General features: G+C 42.6%; 1 protein-coding gene across 1 annotated transcript in view; it reads right to left on the bottom strand.

Annotated features, from left to right (window-relative positions):
- The window catches only part of LOC121276250 (myosin-7B-like), a 212,810-nt gene that overhangs the window by 102,849 nt on the left and 92,009 nt on the right, over nucleotides 1-17,952 (bottom strand). Inside the window, exons 18-19 of the mRNA XM_041184454.1 lie at nucleotides 2,273-2,360; nucleotides 853-970 (exon numbers count right to left, since the gene is read on the bottom strand). Of these exons, the coding sequence (XP_041040388.1) occupies nucleotides 853-970; nucleotides 2,273-2,360 (206 nt within the window). The remainder of the gene's footprint in view (nucleotides 1-852; nucleotides 971-2,272; nucleotides 2,361-17,952) is intronic.

Genomic DNA, 17,952 nt, shown 5'->3' with positions numbered 1-17,952 from the left:
ATGAACAAGGGACTCAAAGGTAGGCGGGAAAGTGAGTGTTGAGGCCACACCCATGATCTTAGCAAGTGGCGGAGCAGGCTCGAGGGGCCAAATGGTCTACTCTTGCTCCTAATTCGTGTGTCCATACGTCCATCTGTTCTGCGTTGAAATCTATTTGCCATTTTTCTGCTCATTGTCATCCTGACTAAGTCATTCTGGAGCCTATAACTGTCTTCACCATCTATTACATTGTCCAGTTTTGTATCCTCAGTAAACTATATAATGCTGCTCCCTCTAGTTGTCTACAGAAGTGAAGAATAGTATTCCCTTGAGTATAGGAGGTTAAAGGGTGATCTAGCTGGACCTGTTTAAGATGATTAAAGAAGTTGCTCGGGGCCTGGGGTGGGGGGAGGGGGGTGGGGGGTGTGTGGAGGGTTGAGTCAGGAACAAGGGGCATAACCTTCTTGGGACCAGGTTGTTCAGGGGTGAGGTTAGAAAGCACTTCCTCACACAAAGGGTTGTGGAAATCTGGAACTATCTCCACTAAAAAGCTGCTAAGGCTGAGGGATCAATTGAAAATTTCAAATCTGAGATTTTTGTTAGGTGAGGGTATTGAGAGTTACCAAACCCAGGAAGATAAATGGATTTATGATACAGATCAGCCATGATGTTAGAATAGACTTGAGGCCTAAGGCTCACCTCACTTTTCCTAGGATTCAAGTGTTTCTACTTGAATAAGGGCAGGATGATGACCAATTTCCACCCCTTTATCAGGCAGCGATGTCTACGTATGACACTGTGGGAGGGCTCATGTCTCCAACAGGAAAGGGAGTGGAAATTTTTGGGTCATTTTAACAAAGCGCGACCTTTTACCTCTGCTTGAAGTCAACGTAGAAGATACGGTTGGGGAAACCTATCCGGCAAATCCGGATTCCCTCCAGAACACCGTTACACCTCAGCTGTTGAAGAACAAGGTGAGGATCCATCACACCTTCAAAATAAACACAGCTCAATGAAAACTCAGCCATTGCTCATGGTGAAACAATCTCCAAGACTTGTCTCCACACAGAACCCTCTCTACCCCCAAAATTACTGCCACCTTAATGGGAGAGAATTACACTGGTACTGAGGGCCCTCTCAGGGCTAACCTTCATGCAGGAAATGTTGGGGTGGAGGGAAGGGAGGAGTCAGAAGAAAGGACAGAGGGAGGGAAGAAGGGGAAGGAGGACAGAAAGGAAATAAATACGTTTGCATTTCTATAGCACCTTTCAATGCCTCAGGATATCACAACCAATACACTTTTCAAAGTGTAGTCGTTGTCGTAGGGAAATGTGACAGCTGATTTGGACATAGCAAGACCCCATAACCAATGTTCAGATAAATGACTAAAGTACCTGTTGGGATAAATACTGGCCAGGACACCAGGAGAACTCCCTGCTCTTCTTCAGTATAATACCATGGCCTCTTTACTGTTCAGCTGAGAGAGCAGAGAAAGGGTAGATGCATGAAGGATGTTCCCCCGAGCTGCAGTGGGGGAGGGTCTAGAACCAGAGGACACAGTCTCAGAATACGGGACAGACCATTTAGGACTGAGATAAGCAAGAATTTCTTCACTCAGAGGGTGGAGGGTCTTTGGAATTCTCTACCCCAGCGAGCTATGGAGACTCTGTCACTGAGTATGTTCAAAGCAGACAGTTATAGATTTCCAGATACCAATGACATCAAGGGATACAGGGATAGTGTGGGAAGATGGCATTGAGATGGAAGATCAGCCATGACCATTAGTTAATGTTAACTAATGTTCTAGTTGAATGGTGGGGCAGGCTTGAGGGGCCGAATGGCCTACTCCTGCACCCATGGTCCTATGTTCCCAGAAGGCCTCAGTTTAATGTCTCACCTGAGGGTCAGGCACCTTCAGCCATACAGCACTGGAGTGCCAGTCGAGATATTGTGCTCAGGTTTCTGGAGTGGGGCTTGAACCCACAACCTTCTGACTGAGTGACAAAAGTGTTACCAGTACCGAGTCAGGTCTGACACTGAATGGCGGCCCATTGCTAGGTCCTTTAATCACTATTGTCCAAAACGTTCCTACAAGGCTTCCCAGATTCCAAGTGTTAGGAGAGGAAAATGGTATGGAGAACGAAGGAGAGATGACTGAAATGGAGGTCGAGAGGGGCAGTAAATGTGCAGTGTGACGAATTATTTCAAGTCCCTTGTGCAGCAAGAGATCTGCAAAGGTGAACAGTCCTCTCACCCAGTGAAAGCTTCCACTCCTGATTCATTTGAACTGTACCTGGGGTCTTAGTCTCATTGGGAATTAAACAGCGGACAAAGTGGGGCTGTGTTGAGCGGAGGTTCGACATCAGCTTATTCAAATTCTCCTGTAAAGTGGAAGAACAAATTTGTAGATTTGGTAGTTCCAGGGAGATCTAACATCCCAAAGGCAGGATCACCTGCACATCCCCTAAACATCAAGTATTAGGGTCAGAGGATTGAACAGATAGATGCAAGATATTAGAGGAGGGTGACAATGGTGAGAGTCAATGTGGCAATGTGAGAATAGACAGTGTCACTGTGACAACATTCAGTGTGACAATGTTCATTGTGATAACATACAGTATGACAATGTTCATTGTGATAACGTTCAGTGTGACAATGTTCATTGTGATAACATACAGTATGACAATGTTCATTGTGACAACGTTCAGTGTGACAATGTTCATTGTGATAACATTCAGTATGAAAATGTTCATTGTGATAACATTCAGTATGACAATGTTCATTGTGACAACATTCAGTGTGACAATGTTCAATGTGACAACATTCAGTGTGACAATGTTCATTGTGACAACATTCAGTGTGACAATGTTCAATGTGATGACTTTCACTGTGCCAAAGTTCATTGTCATAACATTCAGTGTGAAAATGTTCATTTTGATAACATTCAGTGTGACAATGTTCATTGTGATAACATTCAGTGTGACCATGTTCAGTGTGATCATGTTCAGTGTGACAATGGTCAGTGTGATCATGTTCAGTGTGACAATGTTCAGTGTGACAATGTTCAGTGTGACTATGTTCAGTGTGACCATGTTCAGTATGACCATGTTCAGCGTGACCATGTTCAGTGTGACAGTGTTCAGTGTGATCATGTTCAGTGTGACCATGTTCAGTGTGATCATATTCAATGTGATCATGTTCAGTATGCCCATGATAAGTGTGACAATGTTCAGTGTGATCATGTTCAGTGTGACAATGTTCAATGTGACTTTGTTCAGCGTGGACATGTTCAGTGTGATCATGTTCAGTGTGACAATGTTCAGTGTGATCATGTTCAGCGTGACAATGTTCAGTGTGATCATGTTCAGTGTGACAATGTTCAGTGTGATCATGTTCAGTGTGACAATTATCAATGTGACAATGGTCAGTGTGACAATGTTCAGTGTCACAATTTTCAGTGTGATCATAGGGATAAAAACAAAAAACTGCGGATGCTGGAAATCCAAAACAAAAGCATAATTACCTGGAAAAACTCAGCAGGTCTGGCAGCATCGGCGTTTTGATTTTCAGTGTGATCATGTTCAGTGTGATCATGTTCAGTGTGATCAAGGTCAGTATGAGAAGGGTTAGTGTGACAATGTTCAGTGTGACAATGTTCAGTGTAACAATGGTCAGTGTGACAATGTTCAGGGTGACAATGGTGAGTCTGACCACGTTAAGAGGGACAGTGTTCAGTGTGACAATGGTCAGGTGACCACGTTAAGTGTGACCATTTTCAGTGAAACCATATTCAGTGTGATCATGGTCAGTGTGACAATGTTCAGTGTGACAATATTCAGTGTGACAACATTCAGTGTGACAATGGTCAGTGTGACAATGGTCAGTGTGACCACATTCAGTGTGACCATGTTCAGTGTGACCATGTTTAGTGTGACCTTGTTCAGTGTGATCATGTTCAGTGTGATCATCTTCAGTGTGATCATGTTCGGTGTGATCATGTTCAGTGTGACCATGTCCAGTGTGACCATGTTCAGTGTGACAATGGTCAGTGCGATCATGTTCAGTGTGACAATGTTCAGTGTGATCATGTTCAGTGTGATCATGTTCAGTGTGATCACGTTCAGTGTGACTATGTTCAGTATGACCATGTTCAGCGTGACCATGTTCAGTGTGATCATGTTCAGCGTGATCATGTTCAGTGTGACAACGTTCAGTGTGATCATGTTCAGTGTGACTATGTTCAGTGTGACCTTGTTCAGTGTAATCATGTTCAGTGTGACCTTGTTCAGTGTGTCAATATTTAGTGTGATAATGTTCACTGTGACAATGTTCAGTGTGACTATGTTCAGTGTGACTATGTTCACTGTGACAATGTTTAGTGTGACAATGGTCAGTGTGACAATATTTAGTGTGATAATTTTTACTGTGACAATGTTCAGTGTGACTATGTTCAGTGTGATCATGTTCACTGTGACCATGTTTAGTGTGACAATGTTCAGTGTGACCATGTTCAGTGTGATCATGTTCAGTGTGACTATGTTCAGTTTGACAATGTTCAGTGTGACCATGTTCAGTGTGACCATGTCCAGTGTGACTATGTACAGCATGACAATGTTCAGTGTGATCATGTTCAGCGTGACAATGTTCAGTGTGACAATGATCAGTGTGACCATGTTCAGTGTGACCATGTTCAGCGTGATAATGTTCAGTGTGACGATGTTCAGTTTGACAATGTTCAGCATGACCATGTTCAGTGTGACCATGTTCAGTGTGACCATGTCCAGTGTGAATATGTACAGCATGACAATGTTCAGTGTGATCATGTTCAGCGTGACAATGTTCAGTGTGACAATGGTCAGAGAGACCATGGTTAGTGTGACCATGTTCAGTGTGACCATGTTCAGTGTGATCATGTTCAGTGTGACAATGTTCAGTGTGACAATGTTCAGTGTTACAATCGTCAGTGTGACAATGTTTTGTGTGACCTTGTTCAGTGTGACCATGTTCAGTGTGATCATGGTCAATGTGACAATGTTTAGTGTGACAATGTTCAGTGTGACAATGGTCAGTGTGACAATGTTTAGTGTGACAATGTTCAGTGTGACCATGTTCAGTTTGACCATGTTCATTGTGATCATGGTCAGTGTGACAATGTTCAGTGTGACGATGGTCAGTGTGACCACGTTCAGTGTGACCATGTTCAGTGTGACCATGTTTAGTGTGACCTTGTTCAGTGTGATCATGTTCAGTGTGATCATCTTCAGTGTGATCATGTTCGGTGTGATCATGTTCACTGTGACCATGTCCAGTGTGACCCTGTTCAGTTTGACAATGGTCAGTGCGATCATGTTCAGTGTGATCATGTTCAGTGTGATCATGTTCAGTGTGATCATGTTCAGTGTGATCACGTTCAGTGTGACTATGTTCAGTATGACTATGTTCAGCGTTACCATGTTCAGTGTGATCATGTTCAGCGTGATCATGTTCAGTGTGACAATGTTCAGTGTGATCATGTTCAGTGTGACTATGTTCAGTGTGATCATGTTTAGTGTGACCTTGTTCAGTGTGATCATGTTCAGTGTGACCTTGTTCAGTGTGTCAATATTTAGTGTGATAATGTTCACTGTGACAATGTTCAGTGTGACTATGTTCAGTGTGACTATGTTCACTGTGACAATGTTTAGTGTGACAGTGGTCAGTGTGACAATATTTAGTGTGATAATTTTCACTGTGACAATGTTCAGTGTGACTATGTTCAGTGTGAGAATGTTCAGTTTGACAATGTTCAGTGTGACCATGTTCAGTGTGATCATGTTCAGTGTGACTATGTTCAGTTTGATTATGTTCAGTGTGATCATGTTCAGTGTGACCATGTTCAGTGTGATCATGTTCACTGTGACCATGTTTAGTGTGACCATGTTCAGTGTGACCATGTCCAGTGTGACTATATACAGCATGACAATGTTCAGTGTGATCATGTTCAGCGTGACAATGTTCAGTGTGACAATGATCAGTGTGACCATGTTCAGTGTGACCATGTTCAGTGTGATCATGTTCAGTGTGACCATGTTCAGTTTGACAACGTTCAGTGTGACCATGTCCAGTGTGACTATGTACAGCATAACAATGTTCAGTGTGATCATGTTCAGCGTGACAAAGTTCAGTGTGACAATGGTCAGAGAGACCATGGTCACTGTGACCATGTTCAGTGTGACCATGTTCAGTGTGATCATGTTCACTGTGACCATGTTTAGTGTGACCATGTTCAGTGTGACCATGTCCAGTGTGACTATGTACAGCATGACAATGTTCAGTGTGATCATGTTCAGCGTGACAATGTTCAGTGTGACAATGATCAGTGTGACCATGTTCAGTGTGACCATGTTCAGTGTGATCATGTTCAGTGTGACGATGTTCAGTTTGACAATGTTCAGTGTGACCATGTTCAGTGTGACCATGTCCAGTGTGACTATGTACAGCATAACAATGTTCAGTGTGATCATGTTCAGCGTGACAATGTTCAGTGTGACTATGGTCAGAGAGACCATGGTCAGTGTGACCATGTTCAGTGTGACCATGTTCAGTGTGATCATGTTCAGTGTGATGATGTTCAGTGTGACCATGTTCACTGTGATCATGTACAGTGTGACCATGTTCAGTGTGACCATGTTCAGTGTGATCATGTTCAGTGTGATCATGTTCAGTGTGACGATGTTCAGTGTGACCATGTTCAGTGTGACCATGTTCAGTGTGACTATGTACAGCTTGACAATGTTCAGTGTGATCATGTTCAGTGTGACAATTATCAGTGTGACAATGGTCAGTGTGACAATGTTCAGTGTCACAATTTTCAGTGTGATCATGGAGATAAAAACAAAAAACTGCGGATGCTGGAAATCCAAAACAAAAGCATAATTACCTGGAAAAACTCAGCAGGTCTGGCAGCATCGGCGGAGAAGAAAAGAGTTGACGTTTCGATTTTCAGTGTGATCATGTTCAGTGTGATCATGTTCAGTGTGATCAAGGTCAGTGTGAGAATGGTTAGTGTGACAATGTTCAGTGTGACAATGTTCAGTGTAACAATGGTCAGTGTGACAATGTTCAGGGTGACAATGGTGAGTCTGACCACGTTAAGTGGGACAGTGTTCAGTGTGACAATGGTCAGGTGACCACGTTAAGTGTGACCATTTTCAGTGAAACCATGTTCAGTGTGATCATGGTCAGTGTGACAATGTTCAGTGTGACAATGTTCAGTGTTACAATCGTCAGTGTGACAATGTTTAGTGTGACATTGTTCAGTGTGACAATGTTCAGTGTGACAATGTTTAGTGTGACAATGTTTAGTGTGACAATGTTCAGTGTGACAATGGTCAGTGTGACAATGTTTAGTGTGACAATGTTCAGTGTGACCATGTTCAGTTTGACCATGTTCATTGTGATCATGGTCAGTGTGACAATGTTCAGTGTGACAATGGTCAGTGTGACCACGTTCAGTGTGACCATGTTCAGTGTGACCATGTTTAGTGTGACCTTGTTCAGTGTGATCATGTTCAGTGTGACCTTGTTCAGTGTGTCAATATTTAGTGTGATAATGTTCACTGTGACAATGTTCAGTGTGACTATGTTCAGTGTGACTATGTTCACTGTGACAATGTTTAGTGTGACAATGGTCAGTGTGACAATATCTGGTGTGATAATTTTTACTGTGACAATGTTCAGTGTGACTATGTTCAGTGTGATCATGTTCAGTGTGAGAATGTTCAGTTTGACAATGTTTAGTGTGACCATGTTCAGTGTGATAATGTCCAGTGTGACTATGTTCAGTTTGATTATATTCAGTGTGATCATGTTCATTGTGACTATGTTCAGTTTGATTATGTTCAGTGTGACAATGTTCAGTGTGATCATGTCCAGTGTGACCATGTCCAGTGTGACTATGTACAGCATGACAATGTTCAGTGTGATCATGTTCAGCGTGACAATGTTCAGTGTGACAATGGTCAGAGAGACCATGGTCAGTGTGACCATGTTCAGTGTGACCATGTTCAGTGTGATCATGTTCAGTGTGACGATGTTCAGTGTGACCATGTTCAGTGTGACCATGTTCAGTGTGACTATGTACAGCATGACAATTTTCAGTGTGATCATGTTCAGCGTGACAATGTTCAGTGTGACAGTGGTCAGTGTGACCATGTTCAGTGTGACAGTGGTCAGTGTGACCATGTTCAGTGTGACCATGTTTAGTGTGACCTTGTTCAGCGTAAACATGTTCAGTGTGATCATGTTTAGGGTGACCTTGTTCAGCGTGAACATGTTCTGTGTGACAATGTTCAGTGTGACAATGGTCAGTGTGACCATGTTCAGTGTGACAATGGTCAGTGTGACCATGTTCAGTGTGATCATGTTCAGTGTGATCATGTCCAGTGTGATCATGTTCAGTGTGACAATGTTCAGTGTGATCATGTTCAGTCTGATCATGTTCAGTGTGACGATGTTCAGTGTGATCATGTTCAGTGTGATCATGTTCAGTGTGATCATGTTCAGCGTGATCATGTTCAGTGTGATCACGTTCAGTGTGACTATGTTCAGTATGACTATGTTCAGCGTGACCATGTTCAGTGTGATCATGTTCAGCGTGATCATGTTCAGTGTGACAATGTTCAGTGTGATCATGTTCAGTGTGACTATGTTCAGTGTGATCATGTTTAGTGTGACCTTGTTCAGTGTGATCATGTTCAGTGTGACCTTGTTCAGTGTGTCAATATTTAGTGTGATAATGTTCACTGTGACAATGTTCAGTGTGACTATGTTCAGTGTGACTATGTTCACTGTGACAATGTTTAGTGTGACAATGGTCAGTATGACAATATTTAGTGTGATAATTTTCACTGTGACAATGTTCAGTGTGACTATGTTCAGTGTGAGAATGTTCAGTTTGACAATGTTCAGTGTGACCATGTTCAGTGTGATCATGTTCAGTGTGACTATGTTCAGTTTGATTATGTTCAGTGTGAACATGTTCAGTGTGACCATGTTCAGTGTGATCATGTTCACTGTGACCATGTTTAGTGTGACCATGTCCAGTGTGACTATGTACAGCATGACAATGTTCAGTGTGATCATGTTCAGCGTGACAATGTTCAGTGTGACAATGATCAGTGTGACCATGTTCAGTGTGACCATGTTCAGTGTGATCATGTTCAGTGTGACGATGTTCAGTTTGACAATGTTCAGTGTGACCATGTTCAGTGTGACCATGTCCAGTGTGACTATGTACAGCATAACAATGTTCAGTGTGATCATGTTCAGCGTGACAATGTTCAGTGTGACAATGGTCAGAGAGACCATGGTCAGTGTGACCATGTTCAGTGTGACCATGTTCAGTGTGATCATGTTCAGTGTGACGATGTTCAGTGTGACCATGTTCACTGTGATCATGTACAGTGTGACCATGTTCAGTGTGACCATGTTCAGTGTGATCATGTTCAGTGTGATCATGTTCAGTGTGACGATGTTCAGTGTGACCATGTTCAGTGTGACCATGTTCAGTGTGACTATGTACAGCATGACAATGTTCAGTGTGATCATGTTCAGTGTGACAATTATCAGTGTGACAATGGTCAGTGTGACAATGTTCAGTGTCACAATTTTCAGTGTGATCATGGAGATAAAAACAAAAAACTGCGGATGCTGGAAATCCAAAACAAAAGCATAATTACCTGGAAAAACTCAGCAGGTCTGGCAGCATCGGCGGAGAAGAAAAGGGTTGACGTTTCGATTTTCAGTGTGATCATGTTCAGTGTGATCATGTTCAGTGTGATCAAGGTCAGTGTGAGAATGGTTAGTATGACAATGTTCAGTGTGACAATGTTCAGTGTAACAATGGTCAGTGTGACAATGTTCAGGGTGACAATGGTGAGTCTGACCACGTTAAGTGGGACAGTGTTCAGTGTGACAATGGTCAGGTGACCACGTTAAGTGTGACCATTTTCAGTGAAACCATGTTCAGTGTGACAATGTTCAGTGTTACAATCGTCAGTGTGACAATGTTTAGTGTGACATTGTTCAGTGTGACAATGTTCAGTGTGACAATGTTTAGTGTGACAATGTTTAGTGTGACAATGTTCAGTGTGACAATGGTCAGTGTGACAATGTTTAGTGTGACTATGTTCAGTGTGACCATGTTCAGTTTGACCATGTTCATTGTGATCATGGTCAGTGTGACAATGTTCAGTGTGACAATGGTCAGTGTGACCACGTTCAGTGTGACCATGTTCAGTGTGACCATGTTTAGTGTGACCTTGTTCAGTGTGATCATGTTCAGTGTGACCTTGTTCAGTGTGTCAATATTTAGTGTGATAATGTTCACTGTGACAATGTTCAGTGTGACTATGTTCAGTGTGACTATGTTCACTGTGACAATGTTTAGTGTGACAATGGTCAGTGTGACAATATCTGGTGTGATAATTTTTACTGTGACAATGTTCAGTGTGACTATGTTCAGTGTGATCATGTTCAGTGTGAGAATGTTCAGTTTGACAATGTTTAGTGTGACCATGTTCAGTGTGATCATGTCCAGTGTGACTATGTTCAGTTTGATTATGTTCAGTGTGATCATGTTCATTGTGACTATGTTCAGTTTGATTATGTTCAGTGTGACAATGTTCAGTGTGATCATAAAACAAAAACAGAATTACCTGGAAAAACTCAGCAGGTCTGGCAGCATCGGCGGAGAAGAAAAGAGTTGACGTTTCAAGTCCTCATGACCATTCGACAGAACATGAGGACCCGAAACGTCCTCCGCCAATGCTGCCAGACCTGCTGAGTTTTTCCAGGTAATTCTGTTTTTGTTTTGGATTTCCAGCATCCGCAGTTTTTTTGTTTTTATCTCTGTGTTTAATTGACTGCCACTGCTCTTCAAGAAATGCCTACCTCCTTGAAGAAGTTCTGTTCTTTCTTGGACTCGACCGCAAGTTCTGTCGAAGGGTCATGAGGACTCGAAACGTCCTCCGCCGATGCTGCCAGACCTGCTGAGTTTTTCCAGGTAATTCTGTTTTTGTTTTGGATTTCCAGCATCCGCAGTTTTTTTGTTTTTATTTCAGTGTGATCATGTCCAGTGTGACTATGTTCAGTTTGACAATGTTCAGTGTGACCATGTTCAGTGTGACCATGTCCAGTGTGACTATGTACAGCATGACAATGTTCAGTGTGATCATGTTCAGCGTGACAATGTTCAGTGTGACAATGTTCAGCATGACAATGTTCAGTGTGATCATGTTCAGCGTGACAATGTTCAGTGTGACAATGGTCAGAGAGACCATGGTCAGTGTGACCATGTTCAGTGTGACCATGTTCAGTATGATCATGTTCAGTGTGACGATGTTCAGTGTGACCATGTTCAGTGTGACCATGTTCAATGTGACTATGTACAGCATGACAATGTTCAGTGTGATCATGTTCAGCGTGACAATGTTCAGTGTGACAGTGGTCAGTGTGACCATGTTCAGTGTGACAGTGGTCAGTGTGACCATGTTCAGTGTGACCATGTTTAGTGTGACCTTGTTCAGCGTAAACATGTTCAGTGTGATCATGTTTAGGGTGACCTTGTTCAGCGTGAACATGTTCAGTGTGACAATGTTCAGTGTGACAATGGTCAGTGTGACCATGTTCAGTGTGACAATGGTCAGTGTGACCATGTTCAGTGTGATCATGTTCAGTGTGATCATGTCCAGTGTGATCATGTTCAGTGTGACAATGTTCAGTGTGATCATGTTCAGTCTGATCATGTTCAGTGTGACGATGTTCAGTGTGACAATGGTCCGTGTGATCATGTTCAGTGTGATCATGTTCAGTGTGATCATGTTCAGTGTGACAATGTTCAGTGTGATCATGTTCAGTGTGATCATGTTCAGTGTGATCATGTTCCGTGTGACCATGGTCAGTGTGACAATTTTCAGTGTGACAATGTTCAGTGTGATCATGTTCAGTGTGACCATGTTCAGTGTGACTATGTTCAGTGTGATCATGTTCAGCGTGATCATGTTCAGTGTGACAATGTTCAGTGTGATCATGTTCAGTGTGACCTTGTTCAGTGTGTCAATATTTAATGTGATAATGTCCACTGTGACAATGTTCAGTGTTACTATGTTCAGTGTGACTATGTTCACTGTTGACAATGTTCACTGTGACAATGTTCACTGTGACAATGGTCAGTATGACAATATTTAGTGTGATAATGTTCACTGTGACAATGTTCAATGTGACTATATTCAGTGTGATCATGTTCAGTGTGACGATGTTCATTTTGACAATGTTCAGTGTGACCATGTTCAGTGTGATCATGTTCAGTGTGACTATGTTCAGTGTGTTTATGTTCAGTGTGATCATGTTCAGTGTGACCATGTTCAATGTGATCATGTTCAGCGTGACCATGTTCAGTGTGATCATGTCCAGTATAACTATGTTCAGTTTGATAATGTTCAGTGTGACCATGTCCAGTGTGACCATGTCCAGTGTGACAATGGTCAGTGTGACCATGTTCAGTGTGATCATGTTCAGTGTGATCATGTCCAGTGTGACCATGTTCAGTGTGACAATGTTCAGTGTGATCATGTTTAGTGTGACAATGTTCAGTGTGACCATGTTCAGTGTGATCATGGTAGTGTGACAATGTTTAGTGTGACAATGTTCAGTGTGACAATGGTCAGTGTGACAATGTTTAGTGTGACAATGTTCAGTGTGACCATGTTCAGTGTGACAATGTTCAGTGTGACCATGTTCAGTGTGATCATGTTCAGTGTGACTATGTTCAGTGTGATTGTGTTCAGTGTGATCATGTTCAGTGTGACCATGTTCAGTGTGATCATGTTCACTGTGACCATGTTTAGTGTGACAATGTTCAGTGTGACCATGTTCAGTGTGATCATGTCCAGTGTGACTATGTTCAGTTTGACAATGTTCAGTGTGACCATGTAGGTTGTGACCATGTCCAGTGTGACTATGTACAGCATGACAATGTTCAGTGTGATCATGTTCAGCGTGACAATGTTCAGTGTGACAATGGTCAATGTGACCATGTTCAGTGTGACCATGTTCAGCGTGATCATGTTCAGTGTGACGATGTTCAGTTTGACAATGTTCAGTGTGACCATGTTCAGTGTGACCATGTCCAATGTGACTATGTACAGCATGACAATGTTCAGTGTGATCATGTTCAGCGTTACAATGTTCAGTGTGACAATGGTCAGTGTGACCATGTTCAGTGTGATCATGTTCAGTGTGACCATGTTCAGTGTGACCATGTTCATTGTGATCATGTTCAGTGTGACTATGTTCAGTGTGACCATGTCAGTGTGACCATGTTCAGTGTGATCATGTTCACTGTCATCATGTTCAGTGTGACAATGTTTAGTGTGACAATGTTCAGTGTGACTATGTTCAGTGTAACCATGTTCAGTGTGACCATGTTCAGTGTGATCATGTTCACTGTCATCATGTTCAGTGTGACAATGTTTAGTGTGACAATGTTCAGTGTGACAATGTTCAGTGTGATCATCTTCAGTGTGATCATGTGCACTGTGACAATGGTCAGTGTGTCTATGTTCAGTGTGATCATCGTCACTGCGATCATGTTCAGTGTGACCATGGTCAGTGTGACAATGTTCAGTGTGACAATGGTCAGTATGACCATGTTCAGTGTGACAATGTTCCGTGTGATCATGTTAAGTGTGACAATGTTCAATGTGACTATATTCAGTGTGATCATGGTCCGTCTGATTATGTTCAGTGTGACCATGTTCAGTGTGACAATGTTCAGTGTGACCGTGTTCGATGTGACCATGGTCAGTGTGACAACGTCTATTGTGACAATATTCAGTGTGACAATCGTCAGTGTGCCCCTGGTCAGTGTGACAATGTTCAGTGTGATCATGGTCAGTGTGACCATGTTCGGTGTGGCAATGTTCAGTGTGACTATGTTCAGTGTGACAATGTTCAGTTTGACCATCCTCAGTGTGACCATGGTCAGTGTGACAATGTTCAGTGTGATCGTGGTCAGTGTAACCATGTTCGGTGTGTCACTGTTCAGTGTGCCATTGTTCAGTGTGACAATCGTCAGTGTGACCATGGTCACTGTGACAATGTTCAGTGTGATCATGGTCATTGTGACCATGTTCGGTGTGACAATGTTCTATGTGACAATTGTTGGTGTGACCATGGTCAGTGTGACAATGGTCAGTGTGACCATGTTCGGTGTGACAATGTTCAGTGCGACAATGTTCAGTGTGACAATCATCAGTGTGACCATGGCAGTATGACAATGTTCAGTATGACCATGTTCAGTGACCATGGTCAATGTGACCAAGGTCAGTGCGACAATGTTCAGTTTGACAATGTTCAGTGTGACCATGGTCAGTGTGACAATGTTCAGTAACAATGCTCAATGTGACCAAGGTCAGTGTGACAATGTTCAGTGTGACCATGTTCAGTGTGACAATGGTCAGTGTGACAATGGTCTGTGTGACATTGGTCTGTGTGACAATGTTCAGTGTGATCATGTTCAGTGTGACCATTTTCAATGGGACAATGGACAGTGTGACCATGTTCAGTGTGACCATGTTCAGTGTGACCATGTTCAGTGTGATCATGTTCACTGTGATCATGTTCAGTGTGACAATGTTTAGTGTGACAATGTTCAGTGTGACCATGTTCAGTGTGACCATGTTCAGTGTGACCATATTCCATTTGACAATGTTCAGTGTGACCATGTCCAGTGTGATCATGTTCAGTGTGACCATGTTCAGTTTGACAATGTTCAGTGTGACCATGTTCAGTGTGATTATGTTCAGTGTAATCATGTTCAGTGTGACAATGTTCAGTGTGACCATGTCCAGTGTGATCATGTTCAGTGTGACCATGTTCAGTGTGACCATGTTCATTGTGATCATGTTCAGTGTGACTATGTTCAGTGTGACCATGTTCAGTGTGACCATGTTCAGTGTGATCATGTTCACTGTCATCATGTTCAGTGTGACAATGTTTAGCGTGACTATGTTCAGTGTGACCATGTTCAGTGTGACCATGTTCAGTGTGATCATGTTCACTGTCATCATGTTTAGTGTGACAATGTTCAGTGTGACAATGTTCAGTGTGATCATCTTCAGTGTGATCATGTGCACTGTGACAATGGTCAGTGTGTCTATGTTCAGTGTGATCATCATCACTGCGATCATGTTCAGTGTGACCATGGTCAGTGTGACAATGTTCAGTGTGACAATGGTCAGTATGACCATGTTCAGTGTGACAATGTTCCGTGTGATCATGTTAAGTGTGACAATGTTCAATGTGACTATATTCAGTGTGATCATGGTCCGTCTGATTATGTTCAGTGTGACCATTTTAAGTGTGACAATGTTCAGTGTGACCGTGTTCGATGTGACCATGGTCAGTGTGACAACGTCTATTGTGACAATATTCAGTGTGACAATCGTCAGTGTGCCCCTGGTCAGTGTGACAATGTTCAGTGTGATCATGGTCAGTGTGACCATGTTCGGTGTGGCAATGTTCAGTGTGACTATGTTCAGTGTGACAATGTTCAGTGTGACAATCCTCAGTGTGACCATGGTCAGTGTGACAATGTTCAGTGTGATTATGGTCAGTGTAACCATGTTCGGTGTGTCACTGTTCAGTGTGCCATTGTTCAGTGTGACAATCGTCAGTGTGACCATGGTCACTGTGACAATGTTCAGTGTGATCATGGTCATTGTGACCATGTTCGGTGTGACAATGTTCTATGTGACAATTGTTGGTGTGACCATGGTCAGTGTGACAATGTTCAGTGTGATCGTGGTCAGTGTAACCATGTTCGGTGTGTCACTGTTCAGTGTGCCATTGTTCAGTGTGACAATCGTCAGTGTGACCATGGTCACTGTGACAATGTTCAGTGTGATCATGGTCATTGTGACCATGTTCGGTGTGACAATGTTCTATGTGACAATTGTTGGTGTGACCATGGTCAGTGTAACAATGGTCAGTGTGACCATGTTCGGTGTGACAATGTTCAGTGCGACAATGTTCAGTGTGACAATCATCAGTGTGACCATGGCAGTATGACAATGTTCAGTATGACCATGTTCAGTGACCATGGTCAATGTGACCAAGGTCAGTGCGACAATGTTCAGTTTGACAATGTTCAGTGTGACCATGGTCAGTGTGACAATGTTCAGTAACAATGCTCAATGTGACCAAGGTCAGTGTGACAATGTTCAGTGTGACCATGTTCAGTGTGACAATGGTCAGTGTGACAATGGTCAGTGTGACATTGGTCTGTGTGACAATGTTCAGTGTGATCATGTTCAGTGTGACCATTTTCAGTGGGACAATGGACAGTGTGACCATGTTCAGTGTGACCATGTTCAGTGTGACCATGTTCAGTGTGATCATGTTCACTGTGATCATGTTCAGTGTGACAATGTTTAGTGTGACAATGTTCAGTGTGACAATGTTCAGTGTGACCATCTTCAGTGTGTTCATGTTCACTGTGACAATGGTCAGTGTGACTATGTTCAGTGTGATCATCGTCACTGCGATCATGTTCAGTGTGACCATGTTCAGTGTGACAATGGTCAGTGTGACAATGTTCAGTGTGACAATGTTCAATGTGACCACGTTCAGTGTGACAATGTTCAGTGTGACCATGTTCAGTGTGATCATGCTCAGTGTGACTATGGTCAGTGTGACAATGGTCAGTGTGACAATAGTCCGTGTGACAATGGTCATTGTGACCAAGTTCAGTGTGACCATGTTCAGTGTGATCATGTTTCGTGTGACAATGTTCAGTGTGACAATGGTCAGTGTGACAATGTTCAGTGTGACAATGGTCAGTTTGACCACGTTAAGTTTGAGAGTGTTCAGTGTTACAATGGTCAGGTGACCACGTTACATGTGACCATGTTCAGTGTGACCATGTTCAGTGTGATCATGGTCAATGTGACAATGTTTAGTGTGACAATGTTCAGTGTGACAATGGTCAGTGGTACAATGTTCAGTGTGACAATGGTCAGTGTGACCAGCTTATGTGTGACCATGTTCAGCGTGATCATGTTCAGAGTGATCATGTTCGGTGTGATCATGTTCAGAGTGATCATGTTCGGTGTGATCATGTTCAGTGTGACAATGATCAGTGTGACAATGTTCAGTGTGATCATGTTCAGTGTCACCTTGTCCAGCGTGACCATGTTCAGTGTGACCATGTTCAGTGTGACTATGTTCAGTGTGACCATGTTCAGTGTGACCATGTTCAGTGTGACAATGTTCAGTGTGACCATGTTTAGTGTGATCATGTTCAGTGTGATCACGTTCAATGTGATTATGTTCAGTGTGACAATGTTCAGTGTGACCATTTTCAGTGTGATCATGTTCAGCGTGATCATGTTAAGTGTGACGATGTTCATTTTGACAATGTTCAGTGTGATCATGTTCAGTGTGACCATGTTCAGTGTGCCCATGTTCATTGTGATCATGTTCAGTGTGATTATGTTCAGTGTGATCATGTTCAGTGTGATCATTTTCAGTGTGATCATCTTCAGTGTGACCATGATCAGTGTGATCATGTTCAGTGTGACCATATTCAGTATGAACATGTTCAGTGTGATCATTTTCAGTGTGATCATCTTCAGTGTGACCATATTCAGTGTGATCATGTTCAGTGTGATCATGTTCATTGTGACCATATTCAGTGTGATCATGTTCATTGTGACCATATTCAGTGTGAACATGTTCAGTGTGATCATTTTCAGTGTGATCATCTTCAGTGTGACCATGTTCAGTGTGATCATGTTCAGTGTGACCATGTTCAGTGTGACAATGTTCAGTGTGACAATGTTCAGTGTGCTCATGGTCAGTGTGATTATGTTCACTGTGATCATGTTCAGTGTGACAATGTTCAGTGTGACCATTTTCAGTGTGATCATGTTC

This window comes from Carcharodon carcharias, chromosome 3 (genome assembly GCF_017639515.1).
Source record: "Carcharodon carcharias isolate sCarCar2 chromosome 3, sCarCar2.pri, whole genome shotgun sequence".
NCBI classification, from domain to species: Eukaryota; Metazoa; Chordata; class Chondrichthyes; order Lamniformes; family Lamnidae; genus Carcharodon; species Carcharodon carcharias.
Note: the sequence above shows the minus strand (reverse complement) of the source record. Positions and strands in the feature narration are given on the sequence as shown.